Genomic DNA, 20,585 nt, shown 5'->3' on the forward strand with positions numbered 1-20,585 from the left:
AACCATCACCAACCAGGTAAAGGTGACATCAACCATTTAATCACATCTTATATCCACTTAAGCCCCTATTGACGAATATTCAGACCGCTGCCATCTTGCCAGCAAGGTGCTAACTAGGTGCAACTTCCCATAGACAGCCCTTTCATCCAAACAGAAAAGTCCTATCATTAAACGTCAAACTCACCAACATTGCAGCTGTATGGAAAGCTTAAATTATCCTCTTTCAATCTGCAAAGTTTTTGTTTCATAAAAATCCATCGTAGACATGTTATGAGCTACTTCCTGTCAAGACATTCTGTGCAAAGGTTATTTTTTGTGTCAGAGTTTGGGAGTGTATCGTTGGATAATCACTCAACTGCCCTGCATACCACCTGTTTTGAATTTGCACATAATGCAGGAGGCAGCAGGTGGTTGCTTTACTAAAAACGAGTGCTTCCAAACTCCAATACTTCACCTGCAAAGAATTTAGCTCATAACAAGTCTACGGTGGATTTTTATGAAACGAAAACGTTACAGGTTGAAAGAGGATAATTCAAGCTTTCCATACAGCTGCAATGTTGGTGAGTTTTAAGTTATTTAATACAATTTGATAGGACTTTTCTGTTGATGAATGGGCTGTCTATGGGAAGTTGCACCTACAATTTACAATTTACAATTTACAATTTACAATTTACAATTTAGGCATTTAGCAGACGCTCTTAATCCAGAGCGACTTACAATAGGCAAGAACAAAAAGCATGGGAATACATCACATATGTAACAAAATGCATTTATCGCGAAACATGCGTAAGCTAAGACCGTGACTAGAACATATCTATATAATGACACTATACATATAAACTATAACTAGAACATATCTATATAATGACACTATACATATAAACTACACATATGTGCTATACTATGCTGTACATATATACTATGAAGTGCTATGACTACATACAATGCACTTATTGTGCTGTCTACATGACATGCTATAAGTCTGTTTCAAATGCTATATAAGTCTAAGAAGTGCTGTCTAAGGGGGTAGGGTAAGTGCTATGGGCCATGATGGAGTCTGAAAAGGTGGGTTTTCAGACTACGGCGGAAGATCGGGAGTGATGCTGCAGTTCTGATTGCAACGGGAAGTGCATTCCACAGTTTTGGGGCCAGAAGGGAGAAGAGTTTGGGACGTGTGGAGCGTTGTCCCGGCGTTTTTAGTGAGGGTACTTCCAGCTTCCCTGCGTTGGCTGATCTGAGTGCGCGGGAGGGTTTGTAGGGTTCAATCATGCTGGCAAGATATGGGGGAGCCATACCTTTGGTTGCTTTAAATGCCTAGTTAGCACCTTGCTGGCAAGATGGCAGCCTACTTTCCCCTGTGGACACACTCTGAGCCCCCCACCACATATGTATAAAATGCACTTTTTGGCCAGAAAATATATGTATGTATTTTTTTCCACTGGAAGAAAAAATACTTTTAGTTACTCCACTGCACCCTCTACAGATATTGCTAAGGGAAAATCCCATTGACGAAAAGTGCATTTTATAGGCTTGTGGTGGGCCCCCGGGCTGCAGCCCACCCTAGCCCAATGGTAAATCCGGGCCTGACGATGGTGTGTCACCTACCAGAAATAGTCGATCTACAAGCTATGTGTATTATTCGCATACGTGTGTGTGTGTGTGTGTGTGTGTGTGTGTGTGTGTGTGTGTGTGTGTGTGTGTGTGTGTGTGTGTGTGTGTGTGTGTGTGTGTGTGTGTGTGTGTGTGTGTGTGTGTGTGTGTGTGTGTGTGTGTGTGAATAAGTGTTAATGGATATCTCTGTGAGAGATTCTGGCCGGATTCTGGTTGGATAGCCTGCTCTGGGAAAGACAACATATGTCACTATGAGGAAGTAAGAAGCATCCTACATGCACACCATCTGTGCCAGGAACTGCTTTGTGTGTAGCCCACAATAGATCAAACTCTATCACTCACTCACGATCTTTCTCTCTCTCTCTCTCTCTCTCCTCTCCCTCCCTCTCTTTCTCCCTCCCTCCCTCCCTCCCTCCCTCCCTCCCTCTATCTCTCCCTCCCTCCCTCCCTCCATCTCTCTCTCTCTCTCTCTCTCCTCTCCCTCCCTTTCTCCCTCCCTCCCTCCATCCCTCTCTCCCTCCATCTCTCTCTCTCTCTCTCTCTCTCTCTCTCTCTCCTCTCCCTCCCTCTCTTTCTCCCTCCCTCCCTCTCTCTCTATCTCTCTCTCTCTCTCTCTCTCTCTCTCTCTCTCTCTCTCTCTATCTCTCTCTCTCTCTCTCTCTCTCTCTCTCTCTCTCTCCAGCCTGAATTGTTTAATTGTAAGCCTGTCTCTAAAACGCTTTGTCCTCGCAATGAGTAGTTTTGGTGTGCACATGCAGGCAGTGGCGTGCACAGATAGACACTAGGGGGTGCTAGAGCACCCCCTGCCCTTTTGGCAATGTGCCCTTTTGAAAAAAAATATATATATATGTTTTTTTCTTTTTCTTTAAAAAAAATAGCAGACCTACAAGCTCGTAGCGCGCCACTCGGTGGCGCGCTATGAGCTTGTAGATCTGCTATTTTTCAATAGCTAAAGCATAACATAATGCTAACACCAAAAGGGGTTCCCGCCCAAAATGGATTAAGGCAACCGGCCGGTTCCACGCGCTGCACAAGGTGCCCTTTTTTAACTTGAGCACCTGCCCCTCTAAATGTCTGTGCACGCCACTGCATGCAGGGATAACAAGAACAAGAAGAATGCTCATTACTCGCCACTGGGCGACCAATAGTTCCGAACGCTACTGTATAGTTCCAAACACTACTATAAGTAGCCTATAGTTGATCCCTTGCAATGGATGGGTGTTGTGATGAAGCACACACAATACTTGAACCAGGTGACTGTGAGACGGCGAGATCACAGAATATCGTAACTCTTTCAGATGTTAAGAATGTGATTTAATTTTGATAGCATGTTGTAGATGGATGCTATAGGTTCCTTGTTTATCTGGTATCCTAGTTGCCTTGAGGAACAACAACAGTGTTCTGTCTGCACTACTACAGCCTACTTATGTGACTATACCTTGGCTTAAACAATTGTTTCTTATTGACTATAGAGTTCATGCTTATTCTGCTTATTCCGATTTTGCACTTGCAAGTCGCTCTAGATATGATTGTCGGCTAAATGTATAAATTGTAATTGTAATAGTAGCAGATGTGGTATAACCTATATTGTACTGATTCATAGCCCAGACACACTCTCTTGTGTTGATAATTGAGGGGAGCTATAGCCCCTCCTATGCCAAGCTTTGTTGGTCTGTGTGAACAGAAACATTGGCTGATGATTGGCTGATCAATCACCCCATAGCGATGATTTGATTGGTTGAGCAATATATTGAAGATAAGAAAAGTGATTGGCCGGAATGACATTTGTGATGATTTGATTGGCTGAGCATGGAATGTGATGTATGATGATGTATGATGATAAGAGCGCCCCTCACTTCACATGGGTGTGATTTTATAAGTCTGATTTATTGATTGATTGATTGATTGATTGATTGATTGATTGAATACTTTATTAGACAGAAAAGCAGCAACAGAGTACAGTTAAACACTTGGTCTAAAAGGATAGCACAAAAAAAAGTCCTTGCGGTCTTGTTTCCTTTCGGGTTCTATGTATTCAATTCATGAACATGCCATGAAAAATAACATGTTAACAACTTATTTAATATTATTATTAAATGTATTATATTATGTATTATATTGAAAATAGCCCATCTATTAGCTCAGAACGTGTAGCGATGCGACTGGCTGTGGCTGTGCTGGTGCTACTCTCTCGACAGACTCGACTGACTCGACAGTCACGTCTCGTGACTGTCTTGACCGTGACACTGGTAAAGTCAGCTACCTGGAGCAAATATTCACGCATCCTAATTATTTGTCACCTCTCTTACCTCACTACAAATAGCTGGCCTACATCTACTTGAGGAATTCCAAACAAACTGCCCAGACAAGATGCCTGTCTATCCTGTCTATCGGGGCGGCGACACACAGGCAAGATAGGTGTCTGCCCATGTGCATTGTCTTAAATGTGGCCTTGAAACTACATGCCTATAGTGTGAACTCATTGCAGAGGAGACTCAGGAGAGCATGGGAGTCTGGGTTAGGTGAAACATCCAGGAAACTCACAGGAGAGGTACATTTGCAGTAAGTGATCTTTTCTTTTTGTTATAGTAAGTGTTGATTACCTCTATATTCTGATAGTAGGCCTAATCATTACATTGCTATGGAGTGTTTGTTCAGTACCTGGTGTCTCCCTGTCTCTCCAGCTCTTTAGTAAACAGAAAATACATTTTCAAGACAGTTTACAATTTTCATCCAATAAGGAAAGAGAACCCATTTATCATCTTCAATTGTATAATGTTCCAATTCCAATTTTTGTCTGCTCATTTGTTTTGATTTGTTGTTTATCCTGATCTCTTCTGATTCCGACCTGAAAATGTATTTTCTGTGTACTGAAGAGGTGTAGAGATAGGACGACCTCTGTTATTTAGAAAGCATACAATGACTGCCACCAGAATATAGACCTAACATTTTGTTTCAACCAAAACATATCATTGACAGCACCTTTAAGAATGAACTGAAGGAGATGGGGGCCAGCGGTTTGTGAGAAGAAGTGTCGCATCTGCCGCCATGACGTGGATAAATCCCCTGGCATTGGTGCGGGACGCCCTGAGAGGTCAGAGAGAGAGGGAGAGAGAACTCCGCACCCTGGTGTCCAACCTGCCGTACGAGGGCCTGGAGAGGAGCAGCCAGCCGAACCGCCACTTCCTTGGCAACGCCATCAAAACCACCAAATACACCCTGCTCCTCTTTATCCCCATGAACCTCTTTGAGCAGTTCCACCGCATGGCCAATATCTACTTTGTGGGCCTGGCCATTCTGAACTTCATTCCTGTGGTGAATGCCTTCCAGCCTGTGGCGGGCCTCATCCCCATCGTTGTCATCCTGATCCTGACCGCCTTAAAGGATGGCTGGGAGGACTTCAGGCGCTACCAGTCTGACAGGAAACTCAACAACACACCGTGCTACGCCTATTGCAGGTAATTGATGGCCTTGCTTTGCTGCTCTTGGGTGTTTTGCATGCAGTGGTGGAATAACTACTCCATTTTCTTTTTGCTTATGAATAGCAATTCCACAATGAAGAAATGTAATGATTACCATAAAATTATACTTGCAGTACCAAGATAGATAGCCGGTCTACAAGCTCAAAACGTGGCACATGAATAGACAAAGTAGTAGAAGTATAAATTGGTTATGTTTTGTTATAATAATATAAATCTAAAAAGTAACTTGTAACTAAAGTTTTCAGTGGAGTAAAAAGTACAATAATTGCCTCTTAGAGTTGAAGCATAAAGTATTGAAATTGTACAGTACACGAGTAATATATTTACTGCAGTTAACTGGTGGCCTTGCATTGCTCCTCATGGGTGTTTTTCATGTTAACAGTAATTCCCGGGATGATTTCCCGGGAAACACTGGTTGTGGTGCACAGATAAAGATCCAGCTGCGTAGCTACAGTACATGATGTGCAGGCATATTGTGAGAGCAACCAAAACAATGAAATGACGCCTTACAGACTAGTGTGTGCATGTGTGTGTGCGCTTGTGTGTCCGTGCGGATGTGAGTCTGTGTGTGTTTCCAAGCTGTGTGTGTGTGTGTGTGTGTGTGTGTGTGTGTGTGTGTGTGTGTGTGTGTGTGTGTGTGTGTGTGTGTGTGTGTGTGTGTGTGTGTGTGTGTGTGTGTGTGTGTGTGCTTTACTTCATCTGCGTCTCAGCGCCCCATGGGAATTTTTGACCTAGAAATAGAAAATATGTGGGAGATTATTCTTGGTTTGAAGAGTCTCTCAACAATATATTGCATCCATCACATTGTGTGCACACTGATGAAATCCTCATCTTAGCGTTGCGTCAGTCAAGACGGTGAGTTTAGCAGTTATCTATTTTGGAATTACTGGTGAAAAATGAATAATTCACAAACACGGCAAAACAGTCATTTTCAGCCCTTTCATTATCTGAAGCTAATTCGTTTGGTGGGAGGGTGGATGGAGCATGGAGAGAGAGAGAGAGGGAGAGAAAGAGAGAGAGAGATTGAGAGAGAGAGAGAAAGATTGAGGAGAGGCGAGATTGCGCGCGAGAGAGAGAGATTGAGAGTGAGATGAAGAGAGAGAGAGGACAGATTGAGAGAGATGGGGGGATATCGAGTGAGGGGGGAGTGGAAAAGAGAAGATATACAGTAGTACAACAACTACAACATGATGCTAGGGTATCATCGTTATGTGCATGCTTTCGTCCATGTGTGAGTTCATCCATGTCTGTGTGTTCGTGTGTGTGTGTGCATGTCAAAGTGGAGGCAGGCCAGGGTTCAGGCCAGAAGCACAGGCTCCAGACACAACAGTGGGCAGTCTGGGCAAACCAATTATAGATATTTTGGGGGTCTCTTCTGCCTTTATTGATAATCTCGAACCCAGGACTCACTGTCAGGAATCAATGGGCCTCATGCGCCAATAAGTTCATAATTTTTCCTCTTACATTTCTTCCTAATGGCCCCTACACACTGTAGGAGTTTTAAAGTTGTCGGCGAGTCATCAGATCGTTATGTATTTCACACTGCAGGAGTCTTTTTTTTAAATCGGCTGTCATTATATCTTTGTGGCTTTCACACTAAACGATTGATCGCCGACCAGGGATCACACACTGCAAGTGTGTGATCCCTGATCACCAAGATGCGATCCAGACCCGATACATATAGCCTGCGGCTACATCATTTGTTTTTTTATTCCAATTCATTTTGACATGCACGTGCAGGATGCCGTGATACAAGCACGAGACCCACACAGGGCGCATCTCTCTCTCTCTCTCTCTGCGTGCACGGCCACGGCACGCCACACACACACAGGAATAGCCATGCAGGCTACACACAGGGCGCTATAGCGAGACAGGACGCTATAATCTTGAGTTTCATTAAATATCTGTCTCTCTCTCTCTCTCTCTCCACGCGCACACGCACACGCACGCACGCACGCACACACACACACACACACACACACACACACGCACACACACACACACACACACAGCGCACAAGGTCCAAACCAAAAGTTTGCTCTGCACTGTTGATTCCGATGCGGTTTTATCAACATTATTCAAGTGAAATGCGTAACGGCAATATTGGGCTTATATAGGCTACCAATATGTGGGTAGCCTACAGGGAAGGTTATATATAGGTATATATATATAATCTGATCATCTATACAGTCGACAGACAGACAGACAGACAGATAGACAGCAGTGCTGTGAGCAGTGTGCTCTCATTGGTTGTAATACAGGCCTTATCGGGGCGCAGTCGCAACCCAGTTCATACTGTATGATATCCAGTCGGCGACAGAGTCAAATATCAAACGTGCTAGATGTTCAGAAATGGTCTGGGAGGCGTCGGCGAGCGCTTTTATCGGCGCTGGATCTTCTCGCAGCTCCTTTCACACACAGCGAGCAAAACCTCGCCGATCAAAGCCCGATTTTACGTCAGCGGCGAGCGCCAAAAATGCTCCCCGACGAGAATAATCGGAGCAAATATCGGGCAGTGTGTACGAGCCATAAGTGAATTCCTAAGAGAAGTCCAGTCAGATTCATGAAACGTTCTTAAGTAGGCAGAATTGTTCGTAAGCATGTTCTTATGATGATGAATCCAAATCCTCGTAACTTGAAGGGGTGTGCCAGTTCATTCAAAATAACATAGGTATCACCTGTGTGTGATTGCAGCACACAGAAATCACAGGACCTCACACACAGAAATAAAGTTGAGTGAATGAAGTCAAGAATACATAAACTAAAGTCTAAATATGGTGGAACACCAGTGGACTCCAAACATTAAAAATCAATAGTAACCTACTGTGGAGGTACTTCTGAAGTGAACAGCACATTTTATTCATGAATGTATTTTATTATCTATCTCACATTAGTCAACTTATCACCACTAGACATCAATGTAAATTTGCTGAATTTAGCATATTATCCATATGTCATGTTCAGAAGTAGTGGATAGTAGTGGATATAAAACATTTTATTACTGAACACTGGAGGGTGGGTATGGAGGGGCTTTAAAGCAGCAACTGTTTGGTATGTAATGGTGAGGAAATAGGGGTGTTGAGGGTGATATGGTGGTGCAAGGGGTGGGATAGGGGGGGCTTTCAGGTAGGAAGGCGGGGGGGGGGGGGGGGTGATGGTAGGTGGGGTAGGGGTTATGGGGTGGGTATGGTGCTTGGCTTCAACTCAACTGGTCTGTTTGGGTTGGATTGTAATTTTCAGGCCAGTTGAAAACTCTAAAGCAGTGGTTCTCAAACATTTTCATGTCAAGGAACCCCAAATTGACATATAGTCTGCAGACCACATCTGAAAATATTTTCTGCTGCTTCTGCTGTTTTGAAGATTTATCAAAATGTTTTGAAAATAGCCGATCTACAAGATCAAAATGGACAGTAATGGGATGCGTTGTGAGCTTGTAGATTGGCTATTTTCAAAGTATAAAATGGGATTAAAGTGGTAAAAATGTTCCATATTTTGCTGTGGACTGCCGGGAACTTCCTCAAGGACCCCTTGAGGTCCCCAGACCAAACTTTGAGCATCATGCAGAGGGCGCTGTGTTTCCTTTATGTTTTCAGATTGCACTTAAGAACAAAAAAGGCACACTAAGAGTGCTCCACAGTGTGCGTAGATTCTGTTCTTACCTACGAACAAATCACAGCTAAGAAAACATTGAGGCATCCCAAATCCTTCTTAAAAACGTGGGTCTAAGAATACATTTCTTCTTAAGAACGGTTGGCGCATGAGGCCCATTGCCTATTTGGTACACACCTTAACCACTTGACTATCGGCACCTCAAATGATGTACCTTTGTCTCCTCTACATTTCTAGGAAGGGACCCCTGGGACTCAAACATACAAATTAAATATTATGAAATAAAGGTAGTGTAAGTGATATTTTTTGGATAAAACTAAAGGTTTTTTGTTAAAAGGTTAAATCACTATACTATAGTAATTATTGCTATAGAGTGTTTGTTCAATAACAGGGGTGCCTGTCTCTCAATCTCTTTAATAAACAGAAAATTCATTTTCAGGTAGGTGACAAATGTACAGCCAATCAGGAGAAAGTAGCCATTTATCAGCTTAATTTTTATAGTGTTCCAGTTCCAATTTTGTCTGCTCATTTCTTCGTGTCGTCACTTACAATTCCACTTCCACTCATGTAACCTGACTGAGTTCTCTATCCTGATTGGATAAAATTGGTATAGTATCCCGACCTGAAAATGCATTTTCTGTTTAATAAATTCTACGGAGACTGAACAAACACTCATAGCAATGAGTACTATCACAATAGAGGTTTTTTTAACACTTATTTAAGAATATCACTTACACTTTAACCACTTAGCTTCTCTACAAGCTCACAACGTGATTCTTTTTTTGAGTGGTGTAAACCACTCCTACGACTGGCTTTGTTAGTTTACGTGTCTGTCTGTCTGTCTGTCTGTCTGTGCTCAAAAAATGAGCATGGTTGCTACGGTCACCCAGTTCACCCGGGTGTGATTTCATTACGTCAGACATTACGTCAGATCAGAGCTGATCAGGCTATATAATACCTTAGGCTTACACCACTCAGTTCACACAGGTGTTTAGTTCGTGGATGTGCGTCACTGCGTGCTCTATTGTATTTTTTTGAGTGGTTTAACTGGCTTTGTTAGTTTACGTGTCTGTTCGTACCAAAAAATGAGCATGGTTGCTATGGTCACCCAGTTCACACGGGTGTGATTTCATTACGTCAGACATTACGTCAGACCACAGTTGATCAGTCTATATAAGACCTTGCACCACTCAGTTCACACGGGTGTGATCTTTTTTTTTACTCGAGGAAAGTACTCCAGCACAAGTACAAATTTGACTTTCATTGTAGTAATATTTGACTAAGAGTAGATCTATACTTTGACTCAAGTACTTGGATGGATGGATGGATGGATGGATTTTATTTTGTCATTGAACACTGTTTACACACATGTACAACGAAATTGATCTGTTGGCATCACTCCAAAGCAGTACAAAAAGTAATCATAATGTGTTAGTAGTAGCACCCAGTAGGTACCAAGAATAAAAAGCAGTAAGAAATAACAGTGTATGTACAGTCAGTGAAGAGTTCATGTTTTTTAACCGGAGGGGGGGGGGGACTCTATCTCTTGGTCAGAGAGTTCAAGAGGACAATGACTGAGGGGAAGAAGCTGTTTCTGGATCGGGTGGTTGAAGTCTTGAGGCATCTGTAGCCTTTTCTCCTCTGTGAATGGGAGGGGTGGAACAGTCTGTTGTTGGGGTGGGAGGCATCCTTGATGATGCTGAGGGCCTTAGACTGGCAGCGTTGTTTGTGGATGGACTCAATTGATGGTAATGAGGAGCCTATAATATGCTGCGCAGTTTTCACCACCTTCTGTAGTGATTTCCGCTCTGCCACAGTACAGTTTCCGTACCAAGCTGTAATACAGTAGGTCAATGTACTTTCAATGGTACAGCGGTAAAAGTTTTCCAGAGTCAGGTGGGATAGCTTGACTTTCCTTAGTCTCCTCAAGAAAAAGAGACGCTGGTGGGCCTTCTTTATGAGGGATGATGTGTTTAGGGTCCAGGAGAGGTCTTCAGATATGTGGACCCCTAGGAACTTGAAGCTGGTGACACGCTCCACCTCCACACCATCGATGAGGATCGGAGCATGCTGCCCCCCTCTGCTCCGTCTGAAGTCCACAACCAGCTCCTTTGTCTTGGAGGTGTTAAGGGCGAGGTTGTTCTCTGCGCACCACCTCACCTGGTGTTGTACTTCCTCCATATAGGCGCGTTCGTCGTTGTTTTTGATAAGGCCAATCTGTAGTGTCGTCTGCGAACTTGATGACATGGTTTGAGCCATGTGCAGGTGTGCAGTCGAAAGTGAAGAGGGAGTATAGGAGGGGGCTCAGGACACAACCCTGCGGGAGACCAGTGTTCAGGGTGATGGTTGAGGAGGTGAGGTTGCCTATCCTGACCTGCTGGGGTCTGTTCACAAGGAAGTCAAGGATCCAGTTACAGAGCAGGGGGTCAATGTCAAGGTCGGTAAGTTTCTTAATCAGTTTGGAGGGGATGATTGTGTTGAATGCTGAGCTGAAGTCTATGAATAGCATTCTCACACAGGTGTTGACAGTATCCAGGTGAGAGATGGTGAAGTGTAGGGCTGTAGCAATGGCGTCCTCCGTGCTCCTGTTTTCACGAAAGGCAAACTGGAACTGGTCTAGGGTTTGTGAGATGGTGGATTTCACATGAGCCAGGACCAACCTCTCGAAGCACTTCATTATGATGGAGGTGAGTGCGACAGGGCGGAAATCATTCAGCCTTTCAGCAGAGGGGTGCTTCGGTACCGGTACGATGGTGGTGGTTTTAAAGCACATAGGAACAATTGCTTGGGTCAGGGACAGGTTGAAAATGTTAGTCAGAACCCTGGATAGCTGTACAGCACAGGCCTGGAGAACCCGACCAGGGATTCCGTCAGGCCCAGCAGCCTTCCGTGCATTTGTCCTGCACAGTACCGCCTGCACGTCAGTTGTGGTGAGTATGAGGGGCTGGTGATTTGTAGGGAGGACAGCTTTGGTGGCTGTCTCCATATTCTCCCTATCAAAGCGAGCATAAAAAGTATTTAGCTCGTCAGGGAAGGAGGTGTCACTGGACAGAGGTGAAGCTTTAGTGGATTTATAGTTTGTAATAGCCTGTATACCTTGCCACATGCGCAACTTGGGTTGCGGTTGAAGACTTTGTCCCCACTGCAGAGCTCTAGTGCAGTAGAATGTTACTGAAGAAGGACATTGGATTATTCTGGTCAGTCTTGAAGCCCTTGGTCCTTTGAAAGCTAACTTTAATAAAAAATGTATATTTTATTACCTTTTTTTTGTTTTCTTTTCTTCTTCCACTATTTACGGCTACATGGTTTTGCATTTAGTGAGAGAATATTAACACAAACCTTACAGTATATATAACAATATATAACAATTTCTATTATTATACCATACTTGACAGATCACACCCGATCACACACATCAGCAACACAGACACAACCACAACGGACTTACAGTATACATAGTGATCCAAGCATTTTTTTATTGGGGCGGCAGTGGTTCAGGCAGTAGAGTGGCTGTTTGGTAATCCGAGGGTTCTCAGATCGATTCCCCGGCTCCCCCTGTGTTAGTGTCGAAGTGTCCTTGAGCAAGACACTGAACCTTCAGGGGTCACTGCTCCTGATGAGCAGGTTGGTACCTTTCATGATTTCAACTGTCATCCGTGTGTTGAGCACATTGTGAATGGGTGACGGTAATGCACATAGTAAAGCGCTTTGGATGGCATCATGGCACTATGCACCATTTAGCCTTTATTTAACGCAGACACAACAAGGTTATGTGGAAACTTTGCATTGTCATGCCCGTTTTTACACACAGATGCGTTCTTGTGGCTTGAACGCTGCACCCTGCTTTCAGCAACAATTATCCTTTTAAAACGTCATTCATTTTGGCCTTGTCAAATACACTTCTTAGTGTCCGTGGAATGTTGTCGGATGACTAGGATTTAACTGAAGACGCACACCCTTATTTTAACTGCATGCATTGCATAACAGAGTGTTTGTTAACACACGTGTTGTTACTATCTATGACGTTTCATGTAGCTACCGATACCGGCACGCACACGCGCGTGTGCGTGCGTGCGTGCGTGCCGGTTTTGGCTGCTGCTAGCTCTGGTTTATGCGTTGCATTTAGAGCATGAATGCAGACCTGCAGCCTCTTATCTTTAGCGTAAATAAAAATAACGTTTTTGCTACTCACCAAAACAAAGGCGGATTGTATCATTAGAAAGCCTACTTTCCTTTAGTGGGAGCACTCTGAGCCCTCCACCACACGTATAAACGGTACTTTTGGGCCAAAAGGGGATTTTGTTTCCACCGGAAAAAATACTTTTAATTACTCCACTGCGCCTTCAAGCGATATTGCCCAATGGCCAGAGAATAGAGGGTATGCGCGTGACATCATCATCAAACCAGGAAGTTATGCAGGAATGCCTACTGAGCCCCCATCCTTTTATATACTCTATGCTACTGAGTGGCAAAAAACTACTTTCTGGCCTTGACAGCCCATACATCCACACAGAAAAGTCATATCTGATTGCATTAAACAACATTAAACGATGTTAAACTCACGTTGCCTGTTGCTTTGCCACTCGATGTGCCATTCACTTTAAGCATGCGCATACTCTCTATTGCCTCAGAGAATATTTTTCCACCGGTGAAAAAAAATCCCTTTCTGCCCAAAAAGTACCGTTTATACGTGTGGTGGGGGGCTCAGAGTGCTTCCACTAAGGAAAGTAGGCTTTCTAATGACACAACCCGACTTTGTTTTGGTGAGTAGCAAAAACGTTCTTTTTATTTTACGCTAAAGACGAGAGGCGAAAGTCGAGAGCTCCAAATGCAATGCATTGTCTGATATGCCCATTGCCCATATGAAGATCCCTGTGTCATCATATGCCCATATATAGGCATGCCTCCTTTTGTGCCCATCATTTATGGAGCTTACTGATTTGTTTACTGATAGACATATGGGTGTAGCTGAATTGGGAACTTTTATGACTGAGTCACGGTGACACTGCTGTATACGCTGTATACACTGTATAATCTAAATAGTAATAATTTCAAGTGAATTTAATTATATTTAATTAAACAACTAATTTGGCTGGCGATCCCCTGCAGCCAATTTGGTGTATCTGTGATAGATCATGTAAACACATTGGATTCAAATGTCTACAGTAGCTAAGCTCATCTTCTCAATCGCTGTCATTGTCAGTCAACCTGTGCATTATTCACTACTGTGTTGGAGCTCAGCTGTGTCCAATAATCATTAGTGTGGATATTGCTCTGCTCTGAATGTGACTCATCCTGTTAGCATTGAATTAACCACACAGCATTGCCAGTCTGTCCACAATGATTATAACAACCAATCTTAGCCGCTTCCCACTGAGCATTTTTTTGTCTAATAGACGTCTAATATACGTCTAAATGGCCGTCTAAAATGGGCTAAAAATGAAAGTTTATTTTGTGGTATAGGCTTAGATTAGTTTTTCCCTTTCTTATTTTTTTCTTAGGAAAGGGAAGAGATTAAAAAATATATATTCAAATGTTCCTGATGAAAGTGTAAAGAAGATGTGAGTAAATTAAGTATTAGTAGTACAAAATATAATATAATATTTCAAATATTCCATATATGAGTAGAGTGAGAAACATACTGTATTGACATGAACATGTTTGAGATTGTCTGCACTAGTTGTGGAGCTGCTATCTCCACACAATCATAAAACATCTGTTGATCTTATCTCAAAAGACACCTCAGATAACCTGTTGTCGAACAGAGCCATATTTAGCGCAGAAAGCAACTCCATTCCATCTCACTTTGAAGATTAGAAATGCACATCAGTTGGATTAATTGTGAGTTAATTAATTGAGTTAGATTGTAGATGATATATATATATATATATATATATATATATATATATATATATATACACATATACATATACATATACATATATGTATATATATTTTTTTGGAACAAAATGCCTTAAATCATCCAATTGCCATCCAAGGCGTAAGAAGAAATGGCACCCTTTTCACATTGGCCTATTATAGCGTCACCAGGAGGCCACAACCAGGCCACCTGACCTGCCATGGTGGAGACCTGTGCCTCGAGGGGCACTTTATCTAGGTGTAAATTAACTTTCCCACCATCACTGCAGTTGTTACGTCTAGATCTTGTATCTCTATGTGTTATGTTCCCTGGGCTATTTTCCTCCTTCTGTCATAATCTACTCCAGCCCTGGTCAGTCCTGAGTCTGACTCCTCTGACCATTGTCGTGTTTTACGTGTTTGTGTCACCTGTGCATTAGAACACCCAATCCTAGGTGTTCGTCACTACGTGGCTTGCTGTCCTGTGCTTGGCCCCTCGCCACAGCAGCGGTGACAAGAAGGCTTTCCTCTAAACCTGCTGGAGCATTTCTGTGTTCCAAAGAGCCATAAACAAACCTGGGCCTCATTCCAATTCCAACATCACATGCTTTTTCATTGAGTTAGTCTGTTCATTCCCATACAGTCACTGTAGTTCCAGTGTGTTCTTGCAAGCAAGCCAATATTTCACCTGATAATTACCTGATAATTTAACCTAATATGCATACAGTAATCCATCAACTACTCCCACTGCACGTTTAATAAATGCATACAGTAAAAAATCAATCTACTGCAACAGCTGCGTAATGACTGACTATAATTAACAACATGGACATTTCTCATTTCAGGAAGGAGAAGGATTTTGTGGAGAAGCGCTGGAAGGACGTGAGGGTGGGAGACTTTGTGAAGGTGGTGTCCAACGACATAATTCCTGCAGACCTCCTGCTGATGTGCACGTCGGACCCTAACGGAGTGTGTTACGTAGACACGGCCACCCTGGACGGAGAGACCAACCTCAAACAAAGAAGGGTTGTGCTGGGCCTGTCCGCTTCTGTGAGCATCAGTGTTTATGTGTTTTAACCTGTTTCTTTCCTAATTGCCTCTTACTGCTCAATGCTTCTGTTTCATAGATATACTGTATGCACTATGCATATGACGTAGATACATACCACAGACATACAGTACACTAAATGTGTGGATGCCTCATTGGCCGCTCTGGGGCCATACATTCATAGTTACATGCTGTATGTCGCAGAAATATTATCTGGTATAGCTTGCCTTAACTCCACTGCATGATATATGACTGAGTTTTAGTAGAAAACCACTTTATCAGGCCACTTTTCGAACCGTTTCTTTTTTCCCCGCCTAATATTGAACCAGATCAGAACGTTTCCAAATGAATTGATTCGGAATCCTAAAAGTTGGTTTGGAACTAGCCTCGGTACCCAGGCTTTTATTTTCGTTTGCATTTGGTTCAAAAATGCCTACTGCCAGATACATAACAATTTGGGGTCCTTGACATGAAAATGTTTGAGAACCACTGAGTTAATGTGTGAGCGGTGTGGTTATGGAAAGAAAATGTGCATCATGACGTATGCTTTTCCCCTCCTTTTTCCCAGCATAAAAACGCTCTAGGCAGCACCGTTTCTTCATAAAAGCTTTCGGCAAAGATATTTGGTGTAGAGCAAAAACAGTAGGGTTCTTAGTATAGAGCCCTCAGGGACTATACGGTCAAAAAGTATATAGGGTTTGGTTTTAAGTGGCTACGGTTATGTTCTGTGGTCCATTAAAGATTTACTTTACATCAGATGGCTCTGGCATGAGGATTGACTAATGACTTGTTCCAATGCAGTCTACTATTGGCAGTGGTGGACAGTATACCAAGTACATTACTTGAGTACTCCCTCCTTACTGGCCTACCGGCATGTGCACTTAAGCCTCTCCAACTGATCCAAAATGCCGCAGCTCGCTTGGTCTTCAACCAGCCAAAATTCTCACACGTCTCCCCCCTTCTCCTCTCCCTCCATTGGCTCCCGGTCGCTGCCCGCACAGAATACAAAACTCTGATGCTGGATTTCAAAGCAACCAAAGGCATGGCTCCCCCATATCTTACAAGTATGATCGTACCCTACAAACCCTCCCGCGCACTCAGATCAGCCAACGCAGGGAAGCTGGAAGTACCTTCACTAAAAACGCCGGGACAACGCTCCACACGTCCCAAACTCTTCTCCCTTCTGGCTCCAAAACTATGGAATGCACTTCCCATCACAATCAGAACTGCAGCCTCACTCCCAATCTTCCGCCGTAGTCTGAAAACCCACCTTTTCAGACTCCAACATGGCCCGTAGCACTTGGCCTAGCCACTTTATGTAGACTTAGATAGTATCTTAAACAGACTGTTATTGCTTAATGTAAGTCGCTCTGGATTAAGAGTGTCTGCTAAATGCCTAAATTGTAAATTGTAAATTGTAAATTGTACTGAACTTAGGTAGATTCTTTTGAGTATGTGTATTTTACTCAAGTATTTATATATTTTTGTATACTTATGACTATTACTCCACTACATTTTAAAGGCAAATATTGTACTATTGGCTCCACTACATTTCTAGGAAGGGAAAAAGTACATTTTGAATGAATTAATTATTTCAGACAGACAGACAGACAGACAGACAGACAGACGTCAGACAGAGAGGTCTAGGAACATCTGAAAACTGCATTTAACATACTGCAAGTTAACATACTGATGCCTTGCTTACACGTGAAAATTACTTGCAGTTCACTCTACACATGTTTTTATTTTATTCGTCTCCTCTCTTGTCATTTTGCAGACCTTGGACTTTGAGCCTGAGCGATTCAACAGCACGGTGGTGTGCGAGAGGCCCAACAACAATCTGAACCATTTCAAGTGTTACGTGTGAGTATCAAGCACATGAATCACCAGTACTCCCCACACACGTCTTTGAGTCTCCGAAAGCAGCCGAGCAAAACTAATTTCCAACCCACTCACTGCTATTCCGGACGCATTATTGGCCTGTAATAGGCTACGATCGATTTCCTCCTAGCGTACTGCCGTACTGTAGCTTTTATAACAGCCGGGCTTTCCTTCCTGTCCAGCTAGAGGCCATGAGGCAGCACATTCACTAATAGGGAATATTATGAGGGCTAATGAACATCTAACGAGATCTGACAGTAATGAGTGTGAGCGTGTGTGGGGTGGGCATTTGCAGAAAGAAACAAAGTACATTTACTCAATCTAGAGTTGGGGCCGCTACGTGGCCCTCACACCCATACCTCACACCGCCAATCTGACCGATACGTCTGACTCTGAGTCATAGTGACGAGGGCTTTGTCAGAGTATCCGTTGTTCCCGACTTCCCTGACTGTTGCCCTTTTGTGCCTATATGGAGATCTCTGTATCTGTAAAGCTTGTTTTCAGCTAATGAATAATATGAGTGTATCATCCACGACTGTTTCTTTCTTTCTCCATCTGCAGAGAGAAGCCTGATAAGAACAAGCTGGGTGTGAGCATTGAGAGTCTTTTGCTCAGAGGATGCACCGTGAGGAACACAGAGCACGCGGTGGGGTTCGTGGTGTATGCAGGTAGGTTCACAGGCGGATACACCATGAGGAACACAGACCACTGCATCTTTCTAAATGAGACAGCAGTGGCACAGGGGGTGTTGTAATGTACTGTAGACGATAGAACAGGAAGGTTCCTGGTTCAATCTCGGCTCCTCCTGGCATTGCGTTGAAGTGTCTCTTGAGAGAAGGTTGGCATCTTGCATGGCTGCCAATGCCTCTACCTGAGTAGAGATGAGTGGAGTTGGAGGATATATATTTTTTTTGGGGGGGTGCACTTTCATGCTTTATTCAGATAGACACGGTACAGAGAGAGACAGAGAGAAATGTCGACAAAGAGCAGGGGAGTGACATGCAGCAAATGGTCTGTCCGTCCGGAAATCAAACCACTGACTCACTGTTGGGCATTAGAGCCTTTTTGGTACGCACCCCGACTGAAAAGTGCTTTATAAATGCAGTCCATTCTATGTGGTTCCCCACAGCCTGCTACAGTATACTACCATCATTGCAATGTTCTGCTGCACAACGCAGTGAACCCACCACTGCATAAATGTTTCACTATCATTTGGAAACCATTTCTTGTACATTTCAATGCGGCAGAGGCTCAGGAGGTACTCTTCCTCGGAATAAGAAGGACCCCGGTTCGATCGGTGGCTCCCCCAGGCTTCTTGTGTCGCCTGGTTAAGTGTCCCTGAGCAAAACCCCAACTGCTCCCTCATGTGGCCACTCCAACCAAATCATTGCATGGGTCAATGAAAACTAACTAAGTATGCTTGATTTATAGGCAGCTATAGTTGCGTGCCAGTGTCATGTAAAATAGTCAATCGAAAAGCTCTTAGATCTGCTATTTTCTGTATTTTTAGAAAAAGTGGTTTATTCATAATGTATTTTTGTACGTTTGAGTCCCTGGGGTCCCTTCCTAAGTAAGTAGCGTGCCATGTAGCCCATAGGGCAGGAGCCTATGTCCTGTTTCTGTAGCATGCGTGAGGTGACTTGATGTGCATCCCCCAGCCATGATGTACAAGTACACCCCCTATACATGATACTATATGTCGCCCTATATGTACCCCCAATCCAAACCTTGGTGCTGACTGCCAAGCAGGGAAGCATTGGGTGCCATTTTTATGGTCTTTGATATGACCTGGCTGGGGGATTGAACCCTGACCGCCCAATCTCAGGGCAGACACAATATTTGTGTACTGTATGTTTGTGTAGTGGAGTGAAAGTCATGTTTCCAAAACAAAACATACAGAATATCTGTAAAGTACAGATATGTAGACTTAAAACATTTACGTAAGTACAGTACTCAAAGTAAATAATGAGTTACTGTCCACCAGGTAGGCCTATGCATGGTGTTGTGTCTGTGGCTGTGCTATGTGTGAATTGTTGCATCATGGGTCTATAATGGGTCTACGGTGTTTTCCCGAGGGCATCACATCACTGTCTCGCCTAATGATTTCCCAAAGAATAACGAGCAGATGAAACTGTTATTATTGCACTCTTTGAGATCAATAATCACTCCTCTCCTAAGTGAGTTTTTCATGGCTTGTTTAATGCCTCTCTGTACTGGTGGTCATAATAATTGGATAAACGCCCTTCTGTCCCATGTTCAAGGTCACGAAACCAAGTCCATGCTCCACAACAAAGGGCCGAGGTACAAGCGCAGCAAACTGGAGCGCAAGTTGAACAGTGATGTCATCTTGATCGTCATTCTGCTCTTCGTCATGTCTCTCATTGGAGCGCTAGGTACAGTGACATTAATCATAAATATCATTACATTATACAAAGAGTGATTCATGGAATATTCCTTACAGTGTGTTTATTTATCCGAATATATTTAGATAGTATAGTGTAGAGCAAACATGTTCATGTCAAGGACCAACAAAATCGATATGTATTTTATTTGGATCGTGGACCAACATTCGAGAAGATTATGTGCAAATAACCCCCATAAGAGAAAATGTGTCAATAGCATAGCAGATATACAAGCTGTAGGTCTGCTTTTTTTGGAATAGCTGAAAAATAAAAGGTGTTTAACCACATGAATCCTAACGTCCTTATTCTGGGGCAAACATATAGCAAACATAGCAGATAAAATCTCAACCCAACGCGACGATAAAAGGAGGGATTCTTCTAGTTCTATAGTAGACCCATGTGGTACTCCGTCCAACTAATTAGTACAGTAGGGGTTTGGGGACCCCCTGAAACCCCTGGGGGTCCCTGGATCCCACTTATAGAACCACTAGTGTAGAGAGACAGGGAACTGCGTGCAGAAGGACATGCAACACAGGTCTCCAGAATCAAAAACGTTGCAATGATGTGGTCAAGCCAAGGCGCTATCTGGTAGCCTGCCCGGCACAGTGCATTTATGAATGGGACCTGTCACTTCCTGGAGGCTGTTGGCCTAAAGCCCAGTGAGAGCAAACACTGTAGGTATACGAGACAACT

At 43.4% G+C, this 20,585-nt stretch overlaps 1 protein-coding gene across 2 annotated transcripts in view; it reads left to right on the forward strand.

Annotated features, from left to right (window-relative positions):
* Nucleotides 1–4,109: 4,109 nt before the first annotated feature.
* The window catches only part of atp10b (ATPase phospholipid transporting 10B), a 33,773-nt gene continuing 17,297 nt past the window's right edge, over nucleotides 4,110–20,585 (forward strand). For both annotated transcript variants that reach the window (XM_079510392.1, XM_079510393.1), the window contains exons 1-6: nucleotides 4,110–4,173; nucleotides 4,591–5,069; nucleotides 15,407–15,611; nucleotides 17,387–17,472; nucleotides 18,052–18,158; nucleotides 19,752–19,883. In XM_079510392.1, the coding sequence (XP_079366518.1) occupies nucleotides 4,660–5,069; nucleotides 15,407–15,611; nucleotides 17,387–17,472; nucleotides 18,052–18,158; nucleotides 19,752–19,883 (940 nt within the window). In that variant the 5' untranslated portion in view covers nucleotides 4,110–4,173; nucleotides 4,591–4,659. The remainder of the gene's footprint in view (nucleotides 4,174–4,590; nucleotides 5,070–15,406; nucleotides 15,612–17,386; nucleotides 17,473–18,051; nucleotides 18,159–19,751; nucleotides 19,884–20,585) is intronic.

The sequence above is a fragment of the Electrona antarctica genome (assembly GCF_951216825.1).
Source record: "Electrona antarctica genome assembly, chromosome: 1".
Taxonomy (NCBI): Eukaryota; Metazoa; Chordata; class Actinopteri; order Myctophiformes; family Myctophidae; genus Electrona; species Electrona antarctica.